Here is a 24,597-nt window from a genome sequence, read left to right on the forward strand (position 1 = left end):
GCGCAGTTAATGTACATATAGTTCATCTCTATGTTCTGCAGAGCAGTTGAAGGCTATTTTGAGAGAAGGGTAATATGGTGAATCACTTGATTTAGGAGAAACAGTGTCTTCAGGATGACTTACCCACGAGCTAGCCAGAATTCTGAGATGGCCCCTGATATTCCTGCCCACTGGTGTGCCTCTGTGTGATCCCGGTACCTGCAGTGTGGACAGGACAGTGAGGGTGGTGGAGCGCCCTCCTGTGATCAGGCTGGCATACGATGGAGAGGAAGAGTCTTGCAGATAAAGTAGCTAGAGGTGTATCCAATTTTTTTAAGGACCAGCTTTTTGTTTTGTTGATTTTCTTTCTTGTTTTCAATTTCATTGATTTCTCCTCTAAATTTTGTGATTTCTCCTGCTTGCTTTGGATTTAATTTGTTCTTTTTTTCTCGTTCCCTAGGGTGGAAGCTTAGCTTATTTATTTTAGATCTTCCCTCTTTTCTAAAACATCTATTCAGTGTTATAAATTTCTCCATAGGCACTGATTTCACTCCATCTCATAAATTTTGGTAAGTTGTATTTTCATTCAAGATATTTTAAAATTTCTTTTAAGACTTCTTTGATTCATTTGTTATCTAGAAATGTGCTATTTAATCTCCAAACACTTTTAGATTTCCTATAATCTTTGTTATTTTCTTTTGATCTGAGAGCATACTTTTTATGATTTTTGTTCTTTAAACTTTGTTGAGGTATGTTTTATGACCCACAATGTGGTTTGTCTTGGCAAATGTTCCATGCGAGCTTGAGAAGAATGTGTATCTTACTGTTACTGGATGAGGTATCCTGTACATGTAAGTTAGATCAGGTTAATTAATGGTGCTCTCCACTTCAGCTATATCCTTGCTGACTCTTTACCTGCTGGATGTATCAGTTACTGATGGAGGTGTGTTAAAATACATAACTGTAATAGTGGGCTTATCTATTCTTCCTTGCAGTTCTACCAATTTCTGCTTATGTATTTTGATGCTCTGTTGTTGCATGCATACACATTAAGGATTTTTATGATGTTCCTTGGTGTGCTGTTTTGGGTGTTTGTCCTGCTTGGTGTTCTCTGAGCTTCCAGGATCTGTGGTTTGGTTTATTTGGAAAATTCTCAGCCATTATTTCTTCAGATATTTCTTCTGCTCCGTTCTCTGTTTCTTCTAGTATTCCCATTACTTTTGTAAGTTTTTTTAAGAGACTTCCAAACTGTCTACCAGAATGGCTGTAGCATTTTGCATTGAGTGGCAGTTCTTGCCACTGCCCGTCGTCACTAGCATTTGGTGTCATCAGTGTTCTGAATCTGGGGCATTCTCGTAGGTGTGCAGTGGCGTCTTATTGTTGTGTCACTTTTGTTTATTGTTTGTTTATTGGCCATGCTACGCATCATGTGGGATCTTAGTTCCTGGACTAGGAATGGTACCAGTGCCTCCTGCGATGGAAGCTCAGAGGCGTAACCACTGGACCGTCAGGGAATCCCCATCATTATTGTCTTAATTTGCATTTCCCTGGTGACATATGATGTGGGACATCTTTCCATATACTTATTTGCTGTACGTACATCATCTTTGGTGAGATCTCTCTTAAAGTCTTTGGCTCACTTTTAATTGAGTTGCTGTATTTTCTTACTGTTGAATTTTGAGAGTTCTCTGTATATTTTGGATAACAGTCCTTTATCAAATATTTCTTTTCCTGCAAATATTTTTTCTTGGTGTATAAGTTGTCTTCTCATTCTCTTGACATTATCTTTTGCAGAATATAAATTTTTCATTTTAATAAAGTCCAGCTTGTCAATTACTTCTTTCATGGATCCATATCTTTGGGTATGGAAAAGGCCTTTCCATACTCAAGGTCATCTAGGTTTTCTCTTATATTATCTCTTAGGAGTTTTATAGTTTGGTGTTTTACATTTAGAACTATGAACCATTTTGAGTAAATTTTTGTGAAAGGTATAATGTCTGTGTTTAAGTTATTTTTTCTTTTTTTGCACTGGATATCCACTTGTTCCAGCATATTGATGAAAAGTTAACTTTTGGGAGGCTCATTTTCCTTCATTTGAAGATATTTCTATGTTTTTTAATTGAGATACAATTGACACATAGCCTTCCATTAGTTTCAGGTGTACAGAGTAGTGATTTGACATTTCTGTGCATTGGAAATGATCATCGCAGTAAGGCTAGTAAGATCCATCACCACACATAGTTAAAATTTTTTTCTTATTGTGAGAATTGTAAGGATTTACTCTCTCAGCAACTTTCATATATACAGTATTCCTAACTGTTGTCATCATGCTCTACATTACACCCCCAGAACTTGTTTTGTAACTAGAAGTTTGTGCATTTTACTGCCTCCATCCATTTGGCCTCCTCCCACCCTTTGCCCGCCTCTGGCAACCACTAGACTCCCAGTCTGTTCTCTGTATCTATAAAATTCAGGGTTTTTTTTTTAGATTCTATATGTAAGTAAGATCATACAACATTTGTCTTTCCCTGACTGACTTATTTTATTTAGCATAATGCCCTCAAAGTTCATCCATGTTGTCACAAATTGCAGGATTTCCTTTTTGTTGTTGAATAATATTCCATTGTAAATATATACCACAATTTCTTTATCCATTCATTCATCAGTGGACACTTAAGTTTCTTCTGTATTTTGGCTGTTGTAAATAATGCTTCAGTGTACATGGGGGTGTATATATCTTTTTAAGTTAGTGTTTTCATTTCCTTCAGATAAATACTCAGAATTGAAATTCCTGGGTCATATGGTAGTTCTATTTTTAATTTTTTGAGGAACTCCCATACTGTTTTCCATAGCAGCTGCAACAGTTTGTATTCAAACCAACAGTGCACAGAGGATTCCCTTTCCTTTATATCCTTGCTGGCACTTATTATTTCTTGTCTTTTTAATGATAGCAGTTCTTACAGGTGTAAGAAGATACCTGATTGTGGTTTTGATTTGCATTTCCCTAATGATCAGTGATGTTGAGCACCTTTTCACGTACTTGTTGGCTGTACTTATTTTCTTTGGAAGGATGCCCATTCAGATCTTCCACCCATTTTTTTAATCAGAAGCTTGGATTTTTTGCTATTAAGTTGTATGGGTTCTTTATATGTTTTGGATATTGACCCCAGTCAGCCATATGATTTGCAATTATTTTCTCCCATTCACTAGATTGCCTTTTTATTTTGTTGCTGGTTTCCTTTGCTGTATAGAATATTTTCAGTTTGAAATAGTCCTGCTTGTCTGGTTTTGTTTTCATTGCCTGTGGTTTTGGTGTCATAACCAAGAAATCTTCGCTAAGACCAGTGTCGAGCTGCTTTCCCCCTGTGTTTTCTTCTAGGAGTTCTGTAGTTTCAGGTCTTACATTTAAGTCTCTAATCCATTTTGAGTTCATATTTGGTATAATATAAGGATCCAGGTTTTTTTTTTTTTGTCTATAGCTATCCAGTTTTCCAGCACCACCTGAAGAAGAGATTGACTTTTCCCCATTGTGTATTTTCCCTATCTTGACACTTTTGTCCAGATAAGAGTGGCTATATATGCATTGATTTATTCTGTTCCATTTGTCTATATGTCTGTATTTATGCCAGTACCATGCTGTTTTGATTTCTGTAGCTTTATAGTATGTTTTAAAATGAGAACATGTGTTCTCCTGCTTTGTTCTTTTTTCTCAATGTTATTTTGGTTACTCAGAGTCCTTTGTGGGTCCATATGAATTTTAGGATTGTTTGCTTTTTTTGTAAAAAAAAAAAAAAATGATGCTGGGAGGTTGAGGAATTACATTGGATCTGTCAATCATATGGGGTAGCATATACATTATAACAATATTAGTCTTCTAATACGTGAACATGAGTTGTCTTTCCATTTATTGGTGTTTAATTTCTTTCAATAGTGTTTTATAGTTTTCAATGTACAAGTCTTTAGCTTCGTTGGTTAAGTTTATTTGTAAGTGTTTTGTCCTTTTTGATGCTATTGTAAATGGGATTATTTTCTTAATTTCCCTTTTAGATTGTTCATTATATAGAAATGCAACTAATTTTTGCCTGTAGACTTTATATCCTGCAACTCTACTAAAGCATCATAGTGTAAATGCATTTTAAAGCCCCATGGGCCCCAAGAGGAACATTAGGAAATAAACATGCATAGGAAAGCAGCTCAAGGACTAGCTCCACATTCAGTGTCAGGAAGCTCAGAAGGAACCAGAAAAGGTGTCTGGGGAGAGTCTGCAGTGAAGAGTGTGGAGAACTGAGGGCCAAGCTTGTGCTGCAGATGCCAAATAGAGTGTTTCACGTAGGGTTTAGAGAGATTAACAACCTGCCCAGGTCACACAGCTGGCTGGAGGTGCAGCTTACGTCCAGACTGACTGGCAGATGCCAGACTCATGCTCCCAGTTTCTGTGCTCGAACATATAAACCACAACCAGTATGATGATGTTCCCTTTAGTAGCATCAACTCTGTGCCAGGCACTGTTGTAAGAGCTTTATTTATAACAGTATATTTATTCCTGTTGTCATCACCATCTTACAGAGGTGGAAACGGAGACACAGTGAGGTTATGTTCAGGGTCAGCGTGCTTTGAACTCAGCTGTCTGGGTCCAGAGTCTGCACTCATAACTGTCTGCTGATAACTCTCTCCACTGCCTGCATAACTGGAGTGTCATCAGGCATAATATTTCTTCAGGTTGAATGAGGACGCTCAAGAAGCAAATAGATTCTTTAATTAGAAAAAGAAAACCAAGCATCAGCGTTTTGACCTTTGGCTCTGTCCATATTGATTTTGGTGCTTCCCAGCCTCGTATAAGCTGGTGCAGTGCTATATGCCTTTCTTCCAGCTTGAACGAAGTACTTGTAAAGTTGCTTTGTTCTTTCTCCCCATGGAGCATGCCTGAAAGCAAAATGTAATGCTGCCTTTTACGCTAAGTCAAATGAAAGCCTCGGTTCCTCAGGGTCAGAAAAATGCAGTCATATAGGTGGAGTCTCATCCAATGATTTTAATTTTGCCCCTCTCAAAAGTTAAGTGTAAGAAGGAAGTTCTTACAACTGAGAAAAGACTTGCTGCTGGAGTCATGTTGCCTGGAGTAATGGTTTACAACTGTTACAACTTTCACATTGGCCCAGAGTTTACTTAAGAGGCACTGGAAGCATGTTGTTCCTTCCAGCATGATAAGACCTTCAGATATCTGCTCTGTGTTGCTCGTTTGTCTTCATTATGCCTTGTTTTTCCTGGACATGACCTCTGCCCCTCAATTCAGGTGCTCCCCTGAGCTTTTTTCTCGCCACTCCACGTATTCTGGCATTTTTCCTCAAAGAAAGGTCCTGCGTTACACTTATGGAAAAAATAGCCCAGTGCCAGGGTGGGGTGGGGTGGGCAGTGTGTCCCCTTCAAGTTCTACCTGGCATTTCATTCTCCAGTCTTGCCTGTGCCTCTCCTGTTAGCTCACCTGTTTTGATCTGACATAGCTTAGGCTTTTCTTATCTTTATTTTGGTTTAAATTTTTTAAAGTTCATAACCAGGTTTTCAAGAGGACAGGAATCCCGAGACCCGATTGTCAGCAAAGTAGGCAGTAATTACAGCCACTGTCACCTGGCGTGTGAACAGACATTGAAAAAACTGTCCATTGGCCAGCCTCAACCCAGTGTCCCACCTCTGCCAGCCGTCTCATCATAGGCTGCTGGCCTCAGTCAGAAGAGGTGGGGACCTGGAGTGGAGCCAGGGTAGGGGAGACAGAGGGGCACTTGAAAGGCTACAGCGGGAGAGCTGCTTTCACCAGCAGAACAGGTCTGCTGATGAAAGTTCTCTCCATTTTTGTTTGATTATTTATTCTGATTCTTAAATGCTCATCTGTATGTTCAGGTTTTCATATATTTTTGAGTCAATTTTGAAAATATGTAGTATACTAGAAAGAGATCCATTTTTCTAAGTTTTCAAATTTGTGGGCATAAATTTGTATTTTAGAAATCCTGCTTATGTCAATAATTATGTCCCCTTTTTTCTCTGCTCTTTTTTGGAATGACTTTTATATATATAAAATACATGAGCTTCAGGAAGAAACCTAAAGAAGATTTACATTTGCTCCTGGCAGCACCTCGGGCAGAAGCAGTCCTGGGTCACATTCACCCAGGTCTGAGGAGTGAGATGGGTTGAAGCCAGGCTTTGGTCCCTCTGAGGGCCAGACTATGTCTGTTTCACCCTTATCTGTAGGAAGTAGCCCCAAGTGTCCAGTTCCAAGTATGAATCATTTATTAGGGTTCCCCTTGGTGGACCTGGACTTCTGTTTTTATTCTCTTGCTCTCTAGGGTTATCCAAAGATGACCCCACTACATCAGCTACCTTTTCAAACATTGGCACGTGCCCTTCAAAGAAAAGGTGCTGCAAACATTAGGGTCATCTCTCTGAATTTCCTTTTTCTCCAAATTTTGATCTTGTAGTTCTTTCCTAGAATTTCCTTTTTCTCTAAAGTTTGATCCTGTAGTTCCTTCCTACTTTGTCTCTCTAATGCTATCAAAGACATACTTTATATACACACACACACACACACACACACACATATATATATATGTATTTTTCTTAATGCGAGGATTAGCCTGCATTACCTTGATGGCACTAAATGAGGCTGAAGTCCTTCTTGTATATACTTTTTAAAGATAAGTGTTATTCTTGAAGTATAGCATGCATGCAGAAAAGCAAACAAATCTTGAGCATGCTGTCGCTGCTGCTGCTAAGTTGCTTCAGTCGTGTCCGACTCTGTGCGACCCCATAGATGGCAGCCCTCTAGGCTCCCCCATCCCTGGGATTCTCCAGGCAAGAACACTGGAGTGGGTTGCCATTTCCTTCTCCAGTGCATGAAAGTGAAAAGTGAAAGTGAAGTCACTCAGTTGTGTCCCACTCTGAGCGACCCCATGGACTTCAGCCTACCAGGCTCCTCTGCCCATGGGATTTTCCAGGCAAGAGTACTGGAGTGGGGTGCCATTGCCTTCTCTGAATCTTGAGCATACTGCTCGGTTAATTATCACAGGTGACTACCTGGTCCCCCACCCAGTCCATAAACAATGTCAGCACCCAAGCCTGCCCCTCCCTTCTTCACTGTGTCCCCTGCTCCCGTCTCCCTCATAATCACTTCTGCTTGGCCGCTTCTTCCTTCCTGAAAACCTAAGAAACCGGATCTCGTTTGGTCCCTTTCCTTTGTCATGATGAAGTGCATAGTTTTGTCCCAGTCCTTTCTCATTTGGTTTGCTCTTTACCTTTTCAATCTATTCCTGGGACGGCTTTCTCCCTTGTATATCATGTTTCTCCCCTTGTGACAAGCCTGCTCAAGCCTGTTAACAATTCGTCCCTTTAGATTGTACACAATACTTTGCTGTTTTCCTGAGTGTGATTTCTAGAAAGCCTTCCAAGCTCATGATTGTCTGCTGACACGTAGAAGATGTGATTTCAGGCTGTGATTGTGTTTTGTAAACATTTCAGGCTGGACAGTTACCCAGAATACAAACCTGTTGCCTTATTTCTCGGGCTAGCCCTGCCCGTCACAGGAAACAAATCAGGAATTGTTTGGTTTGAAATGTTCTCTTGATCTCACCTTGCTCAAAATGTGCTGTGAAATTGCAGGAAGAATTGCAGAGCAGTGACATTTTGCAGCTGTCATCTGGCAGGTATGACTATTGACTTACCGAGCTTGACTTCTCAGTTCTCATTTATCACCCTCATCAGATTCACATTTTGGCACAAGCACCTGGCACAGTGGCTGGCATATGTTGGCATCTGATAACTAATTAGCTTGTGGTAATCTGATACGAGGGATTCAGAAGTCAAGAATCAGGGACGTCCATGAAGTGAGACAGAAATGGCCAGCCTTTTTCTCTTCCTTCCAGCTTTTTTGAAATATACTTGATATACACCACTGTATAAATATAAGGTGTGCAACATAGTGATTTGACTTATACACATCACAAAATAATTACCACAGTAAGTTTAAAGAACATCCATCAGAATTAAGAAATAGAAAAAAATTCTCCTTGTAATGAGACTGCTTCGAATTTACCCTCTTAACATAGACTTTCGTATAACATGCAGCAGTGGGCCAGCCTTTTTTTTTTCTTAAGTTAGAAATGAACTTGGCTTCTGTCTCTCCCACTTCTGATTCTTGGCCATTTGTTAGATTTAATTTCTAGCATCAAAGAATCCGCATCCTGATAAAATGGGCGTTTTATTTTTCCTGGTCCTTTTCATTGAGAAGTGGTGGGTATGGTGCAGAGTAAGCATAGCTTGCGCTTTGCATCAGCACATAAGATCACAGTGAACCCCCAGAACTCAGGGTTCAGCCAGAAGATAATCATCCAAATGGATGTGATAAGTTTTCCCCCCAAAATGGGATCCCTTCCAGAACCAAGAGAATTAGAGTAGAAAATGTATCATAAAGGAAAACCCTCGTCTGAAACCTTGTGGGGTTCATTGAAGCCAGGGTGTGTGAGCAGCTGGACCAAGGTTCACCTGCAGCGGGGGAAGGCAGAGGAGAACTGAGGAGTCACATTTCAGCCCTGTTCTGGGGGGACAGGATTGAGCCCCAGCCTGGGCAGCTCCAAGGGTGTCGTCTGGGGTGGGACAGTGGTGTCTCACCACCCTGCACCTTCAGTTCAGTTCAGTCACTCAGTCGTGTCCGACTCTTTGCGACCCCATGGACTGCAGCACGCCAGGCCTCCCTGTCCATCACTAACTCCTGGAGGTTTCTCAGACTCGTGTCCATTGAGTTGGTGATGCCATCCAGCCATCTCATCCTCTCGTCCTGCTTTCAATCTTTCCCAGCATCAGGGTGTTTTCCAATGAGTCAGCTCTTTGTATCAGGTGGCCAAAGTAATAGAGTTTCAGCTTTAGCGTCAGTCTTTCCAGTGAATATTCAGCACTGATTTCCTTTAGGATGGACTGATTGGATCTCCCTGCAGTCCAAGGGACTCTCAAGAGTCTTCTCCAACACCACAGTTCAAAAGCATTAGTTCTTCAGTGCTCAGCTTCCTTTATATTCCAACTCTCACATCTCACGCTGCAGCTTGGCTTACCTGGAATCTTTAATGTCTCGTTAGGGATCAGCTTGCTGCTGCTGCTAAGTCGCTTCACTCGTGTCCGACTCTGTGCAACCCCATAGATGGCAGCCCGATAGGCTCCCCCATCCCTGGGATTCTCCAGGCAAGAACACTGGAGTGGGTTGCCATTTCCCTCTCCAATGCATGAAAGTAAAAAGTGAAAGTGAAGTCGCTTAGTCGTGTCCCACTCTGAGTGACCCCATGGACTGCAGCCCACCATGCTCCTCCATCCATGGGATTTTCCAGGCAAGAGTACTGGAGTGGGGTGCCATTGCCTTCTCCGAGGGATCAGCTTAGGCTGTTCTGTAAACTTGACATGCTAATATGTACCACAGTGATGAACATCTCTGTCTTCTTGGAGTAGGGCAGGGGGCGCCTGCCTTGTTTAGTGGCCCCAGAGCTCCCCCTCCTGTTGCTCTCCCATCATCTTGACAGGTGGCCTCTTACTGTCTCTGGTCACTTCCTTCTTCCCCCTCCACACTCCAAGTGGAAAGATCCCTTTTGCTGCTCTGATCCTCTCAGTTCAGCTCCACTCAGAGCTCACGCCCAGAGTGTCCTCAGGGCAGATGGCCCCACACCCACTGCAGTCCCTTTTCCTCACCCTGAAGTGAACCAGGAACCCCGAAGTGAACCAGGAACCCCCTTTCAGGTGGGCTGCCCAGCTCGGGCAGTGCCCCCCAGTGACTTGGAGGTGCTCACACCTGGGCCCAGCAGTGGGGCTTCTGCCTCCTTGGCTCTGACCACACTGTGTAGCCACACCCTGAGTGTCCCTGGGCCAAGGCAATGCCCACTGGCTCCCACCAAACCCTGCGCTTCACTGTGAGCCCCTCTCAAGGTGGGTGGGTGATGGTGGGGAAGGGTCCTTGGGACAAAACTGGGACCTGTCTCCAGTCGTCGGGTGGAACGCGTCAACACTTGGCTCCTCTCCATCTTGCCGCTGTTTTCTTCCTCCTCTTCAGCTCCTCCCGGCTCGGCTCCCCTTTCACAGTCCCCCTAACTGATATTTCTCACCTCTGAAGAACAGTCTTTGAGCCACGGTGACAGGCTTCTGAAAGAAAACAAATCACTGTGAAGGTGGGATTAGAGAAGGGACATTGGAGCTGAGGACCTGAATGAGAGGCTTTCCCTTGGGGGGTGGGGGGCATCATGGGGAGTGCATGCATGTAAGACAGCCGAAAACCCAAAATGAAGCAGGAAGTGAGCTTTTAAAACATCCAAGATATGTGTTCTTGTACTTTCACACTTGATCTCACCGTTTGAGTCCTTGTTGGGCGACTCACTCTGTTAACTTAACCTCCAGGAGAATCTGAACCCAGTGGGGAGGAGTCCTGAACCCCGTCCTCCATGGTGTCCAACTGACTCTCACTTTTTCTCACTGCTCTCCCTCATCAATGTAAATCTGTTTTAATTTGCTTCTCATTTTGATGGACTGAATGTGTCTGAATCTGCTGCTTCAAGCAATTCTAGACTCATTTCCTCCATCACAGTGATGCTCAGATGTGTTCTACTAGAATTACCCTGCAGTGAGTAAAAAAAAAAAAAAAAACTCTTCTCCAGGTCTGTAGGAAAATGAATCTTTGTGATTTTGAGAACTTGCTTTTTTCTAAAACTTCGGTCCCTGCTGTGGCTTGCCTACTAGAGCATGAAAAAATGCGTGAGAACATCGAGTGAGTAAGGACAAATCTGTAGGAAGCCGCTGATCTTGTTAGCTTTGATGGGTTGGGTTTTTATCATGGATGTGTGATTGTTATATTGTACATGTATATTCATCGTCCACTCATAAAACTTTTTCTGATTTGTGTGATGAAACGAAGTACATCAGCACGTTGGTGTTCTGCACAAAGTTCTGAGAACTCCAGGTGTCCTGCCACCTTAAACACTGAAAGTGAAAGGAAAGTGAGGTCGCTCAGCCGTGTCCGACTCTTTGCGACCCCATGGACTGTAGCCCACCAGGCTCCTCCATCCATGGAATTTTCTAGGCAAGAGTACTGGAGTGGGCTGCCATTTCCTTCTCCAGGGGATCTTCCCAACCCAGGGATTGAACCCAGGTCTCCTGCATTGCGGGCAGATGCTTTACGGTCTGAGTCACCAGGGAATCCCCAAACAGTGAAAAACACTGCTTTCTAGACTCTAAACGAATTTCTTATGGTACTGGCTCATGGCACTGACAGTCCTTACTGTTCAGCTGAAGTACGGATCTTGAGAACACGTGCTGACCGTGCTTGTTGGAGCACAATTACATGTGTCATCATGAGCATGGGCTTCCCTGGTGGCTCACCATTAAAGAACCCGCCTGCAGTGCAGGAGACGCGGGTTCAATCCAAACGCGGGTTTGGGAGGATCCCCTAGAGAAGGGAGTGGCACCCACTCCAGTATTCTTGCCTGGACAATCTCATGGACAGGGGAGCCTGGTGGGCTACAGTCCATGGGGTTGCAAAAGAGTTGGATACAACTCAGTATACGACTAAAACAGTAACAGTCATGAGCATACTTGAAATTGGTTTCCACTGTTTTGAAAGATGCAGTTACTCCGAATTAGGGATGTGCTTGTCTGACATCCTCCAAAGCCCAGCACTGACAGGAGATGCCGTTTCACCTAATTCCCAGCATCTACCCAAGAGGGCCAGTTAGCATGGACTGTTTCCTTGCTCACATCCTGCCGGCCTTTCTTCCACAGTTAATTCATTTGTTCATTCACAATGATAATTTGGTATCATCTCCTTTCCTGTTTCTTCTTTTTGTCTTTGGGATTATTTTAGAAGCTTCTTGGATGATTGAGCATTTGAATAGTAAAGTGATTTGATTTTTTCATTGCAATACAGTATTTCAAGGGCAGGTAGCAAGCAGGCACAGTCTTTCCCATGGTGCTCTGCTCAATTTTTACTGGACTCCTGCAGGAGGGGGCAAGCATCAACAGCCAAGTGTTCAGTCCCTTCATGCTGGTCCCTCCCTGGGTGCTGCTTCTCCCATTTCAGTGTCATCACTGAGGTGGACCTGGATCACTGACTGCCCTGGATGGGACTTCCATTCATCAAACATAATTGGCATCGTAAGAACATCACCTGTCCTGGAGAAGTGACTTATATACTAAGTTATTTCAGGGTCTGACCACTGCCTGAGCCTCAGTGAGCTCGTCCACCACCCATCATGCCTTCTGGTCTTCCTCATGTGCTGGAACTGTGCCAGCCCAACCTGAGCCTCCTAGTCTCTTCTACAGATGCACACACACATGCATGCACACACACGCCCCAGTGCATGCAAACATATGGAGACAGATGTGTAATAGCACAGCGAAAGTCTGATGTTTGGTTTAGGGTCCTCCATCAGTCATTATGCTGCAGCAAAGTTGGTTCTACCCTGACAGTAAGATGCCCCTTTACCAAAAGCACCCACTCAGTTCAGTTCAGTTGTTCAGTCGTGTCCGACTCTTTGCGACCCCATGGACTGCAGCATACCAGGCTTCCCTGTCCATCACCAACTCCCAGAGCTTACTCAAACTCATGTTCATCATGTTGGTGACTCCATCCAACCATCTCATCCTCTGTCGTCCCCTGCTCCTCCCACTTTCAATCTTTCCCAGCATCAGGGTCTTTTCAAATGAGTCAGTTCTTTGCATCAGGTAAGCAAAGTATTATAGTTTAAGCTTCAGCATCAGTCCTTCCAATGAATATTCAGGGATGATGTCCTTTAGGATTGACTGGTTTAATCTCCTTGCAGTCCAAGGGACTCTCAAGAGTCTTCTCTAACACCACAGTTCAAAAGCATCAATTCTTCAGCACTCAACTTTCTTAACAGTCCAGTTCTCACATCCATATATATGACTACTGGAAAAACCATAGCTTTGAGTAGATGGACCTTTGTTGGCAAAGTAATGTCTCTGCTTTTTAATATGCTGTCTAGGTTGGGCATAGCTTTTCTTCCAAGGAGCAAGCGTCTTTTAATTTCATGGCTGCATTCACCATCTGCAGTGATTTTGGAGCCCCCCAAAGTAAAGTCTGTCACTCTTTGCATTGTTTCCCCATCTATTTGCCATGAAGTTGTCAGGCGAGTGTATGCTCTTTGGTTCTGTCTTGTCACAACAAAGATTTGGGGTGATGGACATTAAAGCCCCCTCGGCGTGTCACAGCTCTCGGGTCTTGGACAGACTGTGTTATAGCTCTCAGGTCTCGAATGGACCGTGTTATAGCTCTTAGAAAAATCAGTGTTACCCCTCTATTTTAGTTAGAAGACAGCAGGAAAATCCATCTTCGAGGTGTGAGGGCATGTCGATCCAAAGACATGAAGAGGAGAGCACCCCAGCACGCGGGAGAGAGAGAGCGAGAGCCCTTTGGCTCCTCTTTTTATGTTTTTTCCTTCCCCCTGGGCCTGCTCTATGCAAATTGGGCTTAGTCAGGAGTGCTGTTCTACCTGAAGTCCTCACTCAGGTCCTCGGACCTTCCTTTGACTGTCCTGTTCTATTTTTGCGGGCTTTTCCCTTCCTTGTCTTTTAGCCACCGCCATTTTGGACTCCTTTTCCCTATTCTAACTACCTAACAAAGTTATGGGGCCGAATGCCATGATCTTAGTTTTCTGAATGTTGAGTTTTAAGCCAGCTGTTTCACTCGCCTCTTTCACTTTCATCAAGAGGCTCTAGCGTTTAATTATAGAACCAGTAATGATAATGTCTAATAAAAATTCTTTACTGTGTTCATAGTATTATATTTTTTAAAAATTTTCCAAAATATGTGGCCTGATGGTATTAAGTTTTGCAAATGCATCAAGTAGTCTGATAAGTCATTCACCCTGCATGTTCATCGGAGAAGGCAATGGCAACCCACTCCAGTACTCTTGCCTGGAGAATCCCAGGGACAGGAGAGCCTGGTGGGCTGCTGTCTATGAAGTCGCACGGAGTTGGACATGACTTAAGTGACTTAGCAGCAGCAGCAGCAGCTGCTGCATGTTCATTTTTGCAGCAGGGATTTCAAGCCAGGCTCTGCAGACCTGTTGCATGCACCTCTGATTGGAGAGCGCAGCCAGCACCCTAAGGGAGACACCCCCCTGGTGACATGTCAGGGATGTAACAGACACCCTGGGAGCAAACGTTTTCAGCTTTCACTGCCCACCCCCATCAGGCAGGGCTGATTTTTATCCACCTGGCTGTGAAATTTGGGACCCACAAAAATTCTTGGCTACTAAGAACTGGGTTCTCGGTTCAGACTGGTTCTTTCTGTTGAAGGGTGAAAGAACACCTATTATAAATCAAGCCTTCCAGAATCTCATTAAGGAACTTAAGAAAACAGGTAGTCTTGGAGAGGCAGTAGTTCTGAAAACTGAAGTGGGGCCAAATAAGAATGTCTGTTTGGAGGCCAGTGAGAGAGAAAGGCAAAGGTTTTGCTTGTCAGGCCTCTGCTGCTTTAAAGAAAGAGCCGCCTCACAGGCGCGGGTGCCGGGGTCCCAGCTGTCAGCGCCATCACCCGGCCTCCAGGTGAAGACAAGGAGCCTTGTTTCCCGGGTGAAGAGAGGAGCCTTGTTCGTGACCCCTGGCCCGCAGCACCGCAGACCCCTGCCCCCCACCCCGGCCCCGGCCTTTGTGCTGCGGCTCCTCCTCCCTCCCTCCAGACTTTGTGCGCCTTTAAGTGGCCCCCAGGAAGGGACCACCCAGGGTGCTGCACAATGGGGGCTGAAGTAGCCCCTGAAACATAGGTTTCTTGAGACAGGCCGTGAAAAGAAAAGTACTGTTTAACTATGTACATGTTTGTCCTTTCTACCACCGTTTTGTGTGGCTAACAAACCCCCGCACCCCCGCACCGCCCCCTCGCGTCCAGACTCCTCCAGGGCCGTACCCCCAGCTGTTCCGGCTGCTCCTCGTTCCTGCTCCCAAGGCGCTGCTGCCTCAGTCTGCTTACATGCACGCCTTTGGATGGATGGTCAGGAAATTGGTATCAGAGCAAACAAATGATGCTTGCCTGATGAAACTGTTTTATCAGTCATCCTCAGAGTCAGTGGCTTGGCACTGCTGCTGCGTGAGATGTGTCTGTAGGACCACTCAACAAAAGCTGGCAGCCGGAATTCAGTTCTCAATAGCCATTCACACCTCTGTAAAAGGATTAGCTCCGGCCGATTGTTAGCCTGTTTAAATCTTAATTTGCATCTTTATGGAGGTAGGGCTTCTCCGGGCCTCTCTGCTGCTCAGTGGGGTGGGTGTGTGTGTGTGTGTGTGTGTGTGTATACACCTGTGGGTGGGCATCACGGGAGGTTTTCTCTTACTGGCGAAGGTGCTGAATTGCTTCAGGAGGATGTGTAAGCGACACAGATTGAATTAGCTACTTCGGTTTTGACTAACCTTGATTGGGCTTTGGTTCATTAGTTACATTGGGTTTGGCCAAAAAGTCCATTTTGGTTTTTCCTTACAGATTGCAGCAAAACCGACCAAACTTTTTGGCCAACCCGATCAGATCAGATCAGTCGCTCAGTCAGTTGTGGGTTCAGAACATGAGGTGCGTGAATGCATTCTGTTACTTCTGTTTAAACTCAGGAACCTCATGGGTCTTAGGATTTTTCAGTGTTGTTCATTGTAATCAATAAATTTCCTTGGGCATTAAATGGAGAAAAACAGACCTAGGATCTGATGGAATGATGGTTTTAAAATAATCTAGTCTATCCAGACCATATGTTCTTAGTGAAAAGATCAAAGTCACCTTATGTTTCAAAAGGAAAGTATGACCTACCAAAGCTGTGAGTTTCCAGGCGAGGATTCTGCAAGCTCTGGAATCCGATGGAGACTAGCAGGCCGTGTTGCCTTCTTCCCACCCTCATGTGTGTGGGTTATTTCTCCATTACATACTCACGTCTCACCGCCGCCTCTGTGTGTGATGCCTTGGTGTTGTTGCTCTTTCTGAAATAGTTTCCTCCCTAAAACTTCGTTCTGGATAGAACCAACTGCCTTCTGATTCTTCCATTTCCTTAAAGAGACAGTAAACATCATCCATAAAACTTTCAACAAGTAACACTGTGTTGTGTAAATTGTGTAAGCACACTCGTCCCTGTCTGGAGTCTGGGCGCACACTATGCAAAGACTGTGTCTCCCGGAGAAAATGAAACCCCAAAGTCAGGCTCCCATCACTGCAGCTGAAGCGCGTGCTCACCAAGTGCCCCGAAGATGACAACCAGGGCAGATGGGAAAGTCATGTGCTGGAGTCAAGGAGAAATTTATTTTCTGTTTGCCAAGAAGTAATTCTCAGTTTGTGATACTGAAAGAAAAAGCATCTTTTCTCCCTTTATTTCTTTTTAAAAAAAGACTCTACCTTGACTGCTCACATTAGCCTGGCATGAAGTTGCTTTCTTGTAAATAATGTCCTGAATTCTGTGTGACTGAAAATGAAGCTTTCTCAGAAAGTAATTAGTTTAAATTTAGCCAAAACATAATTTATTGCGTGCTTAAGTATTACTGGATAAAATAAAATTATGTTAAAGCAGCCATTTGTGTTACTAGCAGTTGCTTGTCCTCAAGCAGGTTTGTCCTCTTGCTGGACCTCACAGAAAGCAAACGGATGGTAGGGGCCCAGTGCCTTGGTGCCCGGACACCCTCTCCTCAGGAGAGAGACGGGCTGTCAGGCCAATGCTCTTCTAGCTGAAGTGTTCTGGTAGGAATGCAAATAGAAGACAGGGAAGAAATTGAGCTCTTGAATTTGAAAATGGTATTTTCATCACACATCGTCTTTTAACTCTGTACATTGTGTGAATTATTTAAGTTGTTTGCAGGCAAGTGTTGATGGATATTTTGCAAATTAAAGTCTGTCACATGGGGAGATAAGTATTAGAAATCCTCAACTCAGAGCCACTCATCTTTCAGCACATAAGGTTAGGAGTTAATCTAGGGTGGGCCATGGCTCCGTGGGGACAGTGCTGGTGGCTCTCACTGACCATCTTGTAGATCATTCCTTGCTGAGCCCTGGAAGCCCTGGGCCGGTGTGACACCACCGTGTAAAAACAGACTGTAACAGCACACATGTCATGAATTATGTCATGTGGGTTTAAATCTTGTCCTGTCATTCAGCACACAGTGTCCTTAAGAGTGTCGTCAGCATCCTGTGAAATCCCAAGTACCCTTGCTGTTCTCAACAGGCCTCTTAGTCATGTGGGGAAGACTTGTCAGATGGGGCATAGCTGGAGGACAGCACAGGGTGGGGTGCTATCTGCTTCATGCTGGAGGAACTCAGGGATGAGAAAGATCCCTGTGAAGGAGGCAGTTGGAGACACTGCCAGACAAGTGTGGGGGCAGTTGGTCTGAGCAGGCCTGACATCTGGACTCAGCAGACTGCTAAAGAGGGAAGGCATTTGGCGTATGATTGCTCACTGGCCCTGCCATGGTGGTACTTGGGATGGAGATGGGGGGAGGATGCTGGAGTCGGGGAGCATTGTCCGTAAGGAGTTTATAACAGTAACTAGACCCCACTGATCGGCTTTCTCTTCTCATCATTCCTAAAAGTGGCAGAGGTAAGATACTTGTCCCTGGGGGGCACTGCCACATTCCACCTTGGCACAGCAGCATGAGCCGTCTGCCAAGCTCCCCTGCTGTACTTGGGTTTGCAAGGATACAGAAGCCACATCCCTTGCTCGGGGCTCAGCCCTGGTCCCCCTGGTCGGAAAGTGAGTCTAGAGGCCATCTAAGCTGGATCAAGCACAGTTTTTAACATTCTTCTGAATAGTTGTACCATGTTAAAATCTGAGAGATGTCCTATAAAAATAAAACTAGCAATGGTGAATTTCCAGCTTCTCTTAAAAACTGGAAAGATCTAGCCTCACTGAGACACTCTGCCATGGGAGCCTGGGGTGACCAGCCCTTTAAGGTTGACACGTGCCCAGCCTTTAGCATCCTCACCCCACCAGCGGTGGGTGTGTGGGTCCTCCCTGTCTGCCGCCCACCACCACACTCACATCTGCGAGCTCGTCCCTGCCACCCAGAGCAGAGGGTCGGTCCCCTGGCCCGTCTCTCCCTCACCAACCCCGTCCACAGCTACAGCTGCCAGGAAACCAGCCATGACTCAAAAACCCACGACGTTTATCGCTGTTTCTTTGCCATAGTTTTATATTGAATCTTATTTCCTGTTACTGTCCAGTCACCACCCCAGCCAGCTTATCTCCTTGCTGGGTCCCACCCCCTCTTAGCCTGGCTTTCCCTCGCCTTTGCCTTGCTGCCACCTGGCTTCAGCTATGGTCTCCCTCTGTCTGCATCCTGCCTGGCACAGGGCCCTGCCCCACCTTCCTGACCATCCTTCCCTCTACGTATCATTACTGCTCTGAAATTGGCTTATCTTCATCTTCTTAAGGGCAGGTCTCACTCTGTGAATTGGTTGATGACAAGATACAGCCTTCTAGGGAGAATCGGGACCCAGAGTTTGCCTTCGAAAAAGCTGGTAGACATAGGTACTGCATGCACATCCCACGGGCAAGGAGGTTTGGGGCAGCCGAGGGCAGGCAGGGGGGACCCAACATGACATGGGCCACAGGCTCAGGGTTTAGACAAGAGCTGGGACTTGGCCTGGAGCTGGGGGTGCCAGCAGAGGGGCCCAGAGTCCAGAACAAGGCTTGAATCTGGGGACCTGTTTCTATTTCCTGCCCAGGGTAAAGGCCTGCTTAGGGTGGGGCGGGGGGTGGGGGGAGCCTCCAGTGTACAGGTGGAGCAGGTCTTTTTCATCCTTGTATCATCAGGCACATGGCCATCGAATGGATCGAGTAACTTAGCCCAACCATTAGATCTCTCCCAACCTTTAGACTGATTACAAATTAGTAATACTTTGCTATGAACATTGCTTTATAAGTTGCTTCGTTTTCCTCTTGGGGAATGTGTTGTATATTGCCAGCTACATATATGATCAGTTTCTCTAAAGGAGAAGTATTTTGTCTTTGATATCTTCTCCCATGACTTTTTAGAGTCATGCAGTGTTTTTTTTTTTGTTTTTTTTTTTAAGGAATTTACTAACCAAGCTCTTTGGAGACTGTTGTGACCCTGACAGACCTAACCTAGAACAATTAACACTCCACCAGTGTCCCTGTGGACTGCAAATAGATGACAAGGGCTAAATCCCTCTTTCCACTCCCTCCTGTTCTTTCTAAAAATAAAGAAAATTTCATTGCAGTGGGATCTGAATGGAGAAATAATAGTCATTTTTTTCTGCATTCAGAAATAGAGGACATAACCTCTACTTCAGCCAGCAGTTTTCAATTTCTTAGCAGTGACAATTTAAGTAAATTTCATGTGAGTGGAGATCTAACTTTGTTATGATTGACAATGTGAAATTAGTCTTTTCAGCTGTTCCGATTATCTGGCATTCTTATCAGTGAGGTGGGATGTGCAGTGAGATTGCACAGCTGTGGATGTGAACCTCACTGAAGTCTGCAAAGGGTTAAAAGCCACTTCCTCTGATGGATTTAAAACAGCCACCTTCTCACAGACAAGTTTTTCAAACCACCCCATTTTATATCTTTGTCAAGAGACAGTGTAGTTGCTGCATCTTTATGTTTAGATTATATTACAGATATATTTCAATAAACCACGAAGAGCCACCATAGATTCTAGAAGCTGACCGTCTGGGCTCAAATAAACATCTCCTGCGGCACCTGTTTTATTTTATAGGCTCTGTAACCACAGTGACATCCTACGAGAAGGCCCTGATGCCTACAGAACCGCTGTCCTTCACCAGCTCTCGCAACTCTGCCCCAGGGGTGGCAGTGACAAAGAGCAAGTCAGGTATGACAGTCCTCAAGTTGCTGCTGTGGTGGATAGGCCCTTCTCGTTCCCAGATAAGGGTGGAAAAACACTGCTGTACACAGTCAGCTCTGTGCTGGGCACCCGGAGCATCGATTTAACTGTGGCCTCACCATCTACTTCTTTGTGAATGTATTTGTTTCTAATTGTTAATTGGATACATCTGCTCAATTCCTGCTCTTATATCTTGCTCAGTGCCTGCGCATGTATCTGCTGAACCCCTGCCCATAGCAACATTTTAAGTGGGGAGGGAACACGGGTAAGCTCAGTCTCGCATGTTCACATAACTTGGTGAACACCCAGGTGGTAGTCCAGCAGAACCTCCTGCTGGACAGGTGTCCTTGCCAAATCCAAACCCCAGATGGGTCCCTGCGTTTCCAAGGTCATGCTGGTGATGCAGGCCTCTGATGAATATGGTTCCTATACCAACAGCATCAACAAATCCTGGAAGCTTGTTAGAAACGCATGTTCTTGGGTCCCACCCCAGATCCACTGAACCAGGGGTCTAGAGGTGGGGCCCTGCCATCTGGGCTTGAACGGATGCTTACCTCTGCTCCCTCAAGTGTGAGAGCGCTGCTCCAACCATGTGTCTTCAGTGGCTCAAAAGTGGGCGTGAGCAAGCGGGGTTAATTGTTTGCAGGGTGGTTGGCACACATGAGTCATGGTTCTTTCTGAATCAGTCAGAAATCTATCCATGCACCTTCTCGGCACTCTGGGTGGCTTGTCAGGGCCAGCATTACAGATAGATAATATGTGTAGTGGTTTCTCCAGTGCTGCCCCTGGTAGGTGCCTAATTCATGGGTGCATGAATGTTACCAGTGTCCTTACCCTGATTTTTATTTGGGGGACTGACTGAAGTGAAGTCCCCTCACTGAAGTCTGTCCCCACCGTTTTCCAGCTGAGAACAAACGGCTGCTCAGGTGTGGTCAGCCCACCTGAAAGGGCCTTGTCTGGCCGGGAGAGTGAGATGGCTTTCAGGTCTGGTTGTCTTACATCTGGCGTCTACTGTCTTTTCTGTGTGTCATGCAGACTCTTTTGTATAAGTATATAAACAGGCAGGATAACGTGGTTTTCAGAGTGGAATTCGGCATAAATCCATTGTGTATCGGGTCCCATCAGGGCGTGAGGAGCCGTCCGGGTAATGGTCTCTAAAAGGACCTTGTCCCAAGAAAATGTGGCTGATCACAGGACTACATCCCACAGACTGCAGAGTGAGGGTCACCAGTGCTGAACGGAACGTGTTTACATCCACTTCTGAATCTTGCTGTGATCTCCACACTACAGAGAATGTGGGACCTGCCCATCCTGGTCAGTAGCTTTTCAGCTTACAGCAGTGAAGGGCAATGCATGGAAATCCTCTTTCATGTTTTTATCATGCAAAGTGAAGATAAAGGCAGTCTTAAAATGCCCTTTACAAGGGTGGGAGAAGCTGGCTAGAGAGGAGTCTCTCTGGCCATTTGGTGATTGTGTGCAGCAAGGCTCTTCGCTGGACCCGCCACTTCTTTCTCACCGTCTTCTGTGTGTGTTGATATACTGTTTGGCATAAACCACAGTGGTGGTATGTCGCATGAAGGCACATATGCATTTATAATTCTCTCTGTGGACTGAGTTGTTAGACTAGGTGATTCATCATGTGACTCTCTTAACCTGGGCTGCCAGACTGTGGCGTGGTGATAAGATATGCCATCTCCATCGACTCGGCCCGCGTTTGTTACAGTTTCTCAACATGCATAAATAGAGCGTCCTTTCCCATTATGAGAGGTTGCATTTTCCATGACTATTGATCTACAGTTATGTATAAATCAGCTTTCCAAGAAGAAATGATCTTTCTTTATGACCAACACAAATTTTAAAATTAATATCTGGAGCCTTCGGAACTGTGTCTCTGCCACAGTCATTTTTTAAAGCCAGATAAAGAAGTCAGGAATGGTTCCTGAAGTCACTGTTGTGGTCTGTTATAATCAGAATTACCCCGTGTCATGACTGAGGATGCTGTTCCTTGCACACTGATTGCCACTGGCTCCCTCGCTAGCCTCAGAAAAAGTCCCAGGTGTCTATCTGACCTCTGAGAGACAGGCAGTCAGGTCTTAGCTGCCAGTTCTTCCTAACAGGTCTTAATCCTGGCATCATGCTCCCCTGCCCTCTGCATGTTCACCACCTCCTGTGCCCTCAGCGCTCAGGAGGTATTCCTAGTGCTGTGCTGTGCTTAGTCACTCAGTCGTGTCCAGCTCTTTGCAACCCCGTGGACTGTAGCCCACCAGGCTCCTCTGTCCATGGAATTCTCCAGGCAGGAATACTGGAGTGGGTTGCCATGCTCTCCTCCAGATATTTGCAACCCAGGGATTGAACCCAGGTCTCCTGCATTACAGGCAAGGTATTGCTAGGTATTTCCCTAAATGGGGTATTCCTGTCTGCCAGGGACAGCCCTTAGACCGAAGCTGCCAGCTGGTCCTTCCAGAAACACAAATTTGAAGAGAATCATCTACTTCTGTTTCTCAGTTGTTAGTGACATTGATGTCAGCTGGGCAGAATGGGAAGGCTCTAACATCGTATGGACTCCTGAAAGCCTGTAAACAGAGCCATGTTTTGTGTGGCCATGGCCCTGCTTGTGCCCCTGACCAAACCTTGGCAAGCAACATCCGTCTCTTTGCTTCCATTCAATCCAGAAAATGGGACACCTGGTCCACAGCATAGATTGGAAAGATAGATTTCTGAATTCTCTATCACAAAATGAAGCCTCTTCAAAGAAAAAGGACAAAACCATTCCTATCATCATTATTATTGTTATTACTGATTTTTGTTATACCTGGGATTAAATGTTGTAAGACCTTCATGTGAAAGGCTTACTGTTACTAGTAAGTTGTCATTTTAGACAATTATGAGTTTTTAAAATATGATGCATGTCATTTGAGGCAGTCTATTTTAAAAAAATTGTTCTTTATTGCCTCCTGGAAAATGTATTTTAACATAAAAGTGATTAATCACTTTGTCTTCTATAGAAACCGTAATGAGACTACCCATGAGTTTATGTCTTTTCCAGGTGCAATTAATTGTCTCTGTCCATTGCTCCTTTCAGATACATTCACCCCACTGTGCTCTCAAACTAATGCTGAAGAATTGTCAGGTTTATAGGATTTGGAGTATATGTAGAATCTATTTTATTCTGCTTATGTTCAGAATAAAATTCAAGATATTTATTATTTTGTCTGCATTTAAGATTTTGGTCAGATTACCCATCTGTTGTAAATCAGTTGTAGTTAGGAAATGCTGATACCTTTGCTTAAATTGCAGTTTTCTCATTGGAAACCATTATAAGTGTATGAAATTCATTATAGACTTTAAAATCTATTTTTAATTAGAGGAGTATATAATTGAGCTGACATCATGCTTTTTTTTTTTTTTTTTTTCCTATGTGACATTGATACTAGAAACTTTGCAAAGTGAAGTGGACAAGAGAGGAAAAAACTCCTTTAAGTCCTCTGAACTGCTCCGTAGGTGTTCTAATTCTGTCTGTTTGTGTAGAACCAGGGGCAGGACTCCACGCAGTGTCCACCATGGCCCAAACCTTCCTGGTTGCCAGGTGTTGGCTTAGCCACTCAGAAGTCACAGATTCTGATGCTGTTTCTCCTCCAGAAGTTCATTTGCTTTTTGAGCCTGTGGGTTTTCTCCTTTTATGAAGCAAGTGTAATAATTACAGGAAACCTCAGCTAGTGCTTTCATGCCAGGACACAAAGGATGGTTACAGTTGGAATAGGTGTTAGTGACCAGAGTCTTGCCCTTGGCTTTGCTTCTGCAGAAACCATGTGTCTCAGTCCCGAGAGAGGCTGGTGTCTGATAAGTCAGTGCATCCCAACTAACTCATCCTCCTTAAACTTGTTTTCAAGTTGAATTCAACCTAACTAAACATGCTTTCTAGATAGAAACAATTGATTTTACTCATTATGAGAAATATACTTGATGACTGGACTAGAATTTGACCTTGGCCCATGTGTGCGTTTTCCTAGGAGGGAAATCACTGTAAACCCAGATGCAGATGCAAAGGGTAACTCATTGACATAGAACAGAACAGAGGACTTGGAAGCTTTGTGACGTTGGTGAGGTCTCGATGTCACCAGGAGAGACAAGTTGCTCAAGGGCCTTCCTACCAGACTGGCCAGGAACCTTGGAATCATCTGGGGAAGTTTTTAAATAAGTTCAAGGATTCCAGTGGTGCATCCCACTTTATTCAAGTCTTGGGGAAAAGCAGGGGTTAGATCAGGCCAAATCTTATAACAATTAAGATTTATTTTCAAAGGTTCTGAATTACACCTAGACTTTTTCCCCATTTTATTATGAAAATTTTGAAACATACAGAAAAGTGAGAAAAACTGTAATGCCAACATACCTACCACCCAGTTTCTACCACTGACATTTTATTACACTCCCAAATCTGTTTTCCATCCATCCATCCATCAATTCCAATCTGTTATTTTTATGCATTTCCAAGTAAGTTGCACATATTAGTACACAGATTTTTAGTATATACTTTGGCATGTTTTGGAGAAGGAAATGGCAACCCACTCTGGTACTCTTACCTGGAAAATCCCATGGACAGAGAAGCCTGATAGGCTACAGTCCATGGGGTAGAAAAGGGGGGTTGGACACGACTGAGCAACTTGACTTTCACTTTGACATGTTTAAACATCTACAGAAGTAGGCGTGAATATAATGAAGTCCCACGTACCCTCTCCCAGACCCACAGTTGTCAACATCTTGCTA

General features: G+C 44.5%; 1 protein-coding gene across 5 annotated transcripts in view; it reads left to right on the top strand.

The window, feature by feature from the left end:
* The window catches only part of KIZ (kizuna centrosomal protein), a 93,212-nt gene that overhangs the window by 28,079 nt on the left and 40,536 nt on the right, over positions 1-24,597 (top strand). For 3 of the 5 annotated variants that reach the window (XM_059892557.1, NM_001163458.1, XM_059892559.1), the window contains 1 exon segment: positions 19,708-19,821. The exons of the other annotated variants lie outside the window; for them this stretch is intronic. In XM_059892557.1, coding sequence (XP_059748540.1) covers positions 19,708-19,821 — 114 coding nt within the window. 5 annotated transcript variants of the gene reach the window in all.

The sequence above is a fragment of the Bos taurus genome, chromosome 13, assembly GCF_002263795.3.
Source record: "Bos taurus isolate L1 Dominette 01449 registration number 42190680 breed Hereford chromosome 13, ARS-UCD2.0, whole genome shotgun sequence".
NCBI lineage: Eukaryota > Metazoa > Chordata > Mammalia > Artiodactyla > Bovidae > Bos > Bos taurus.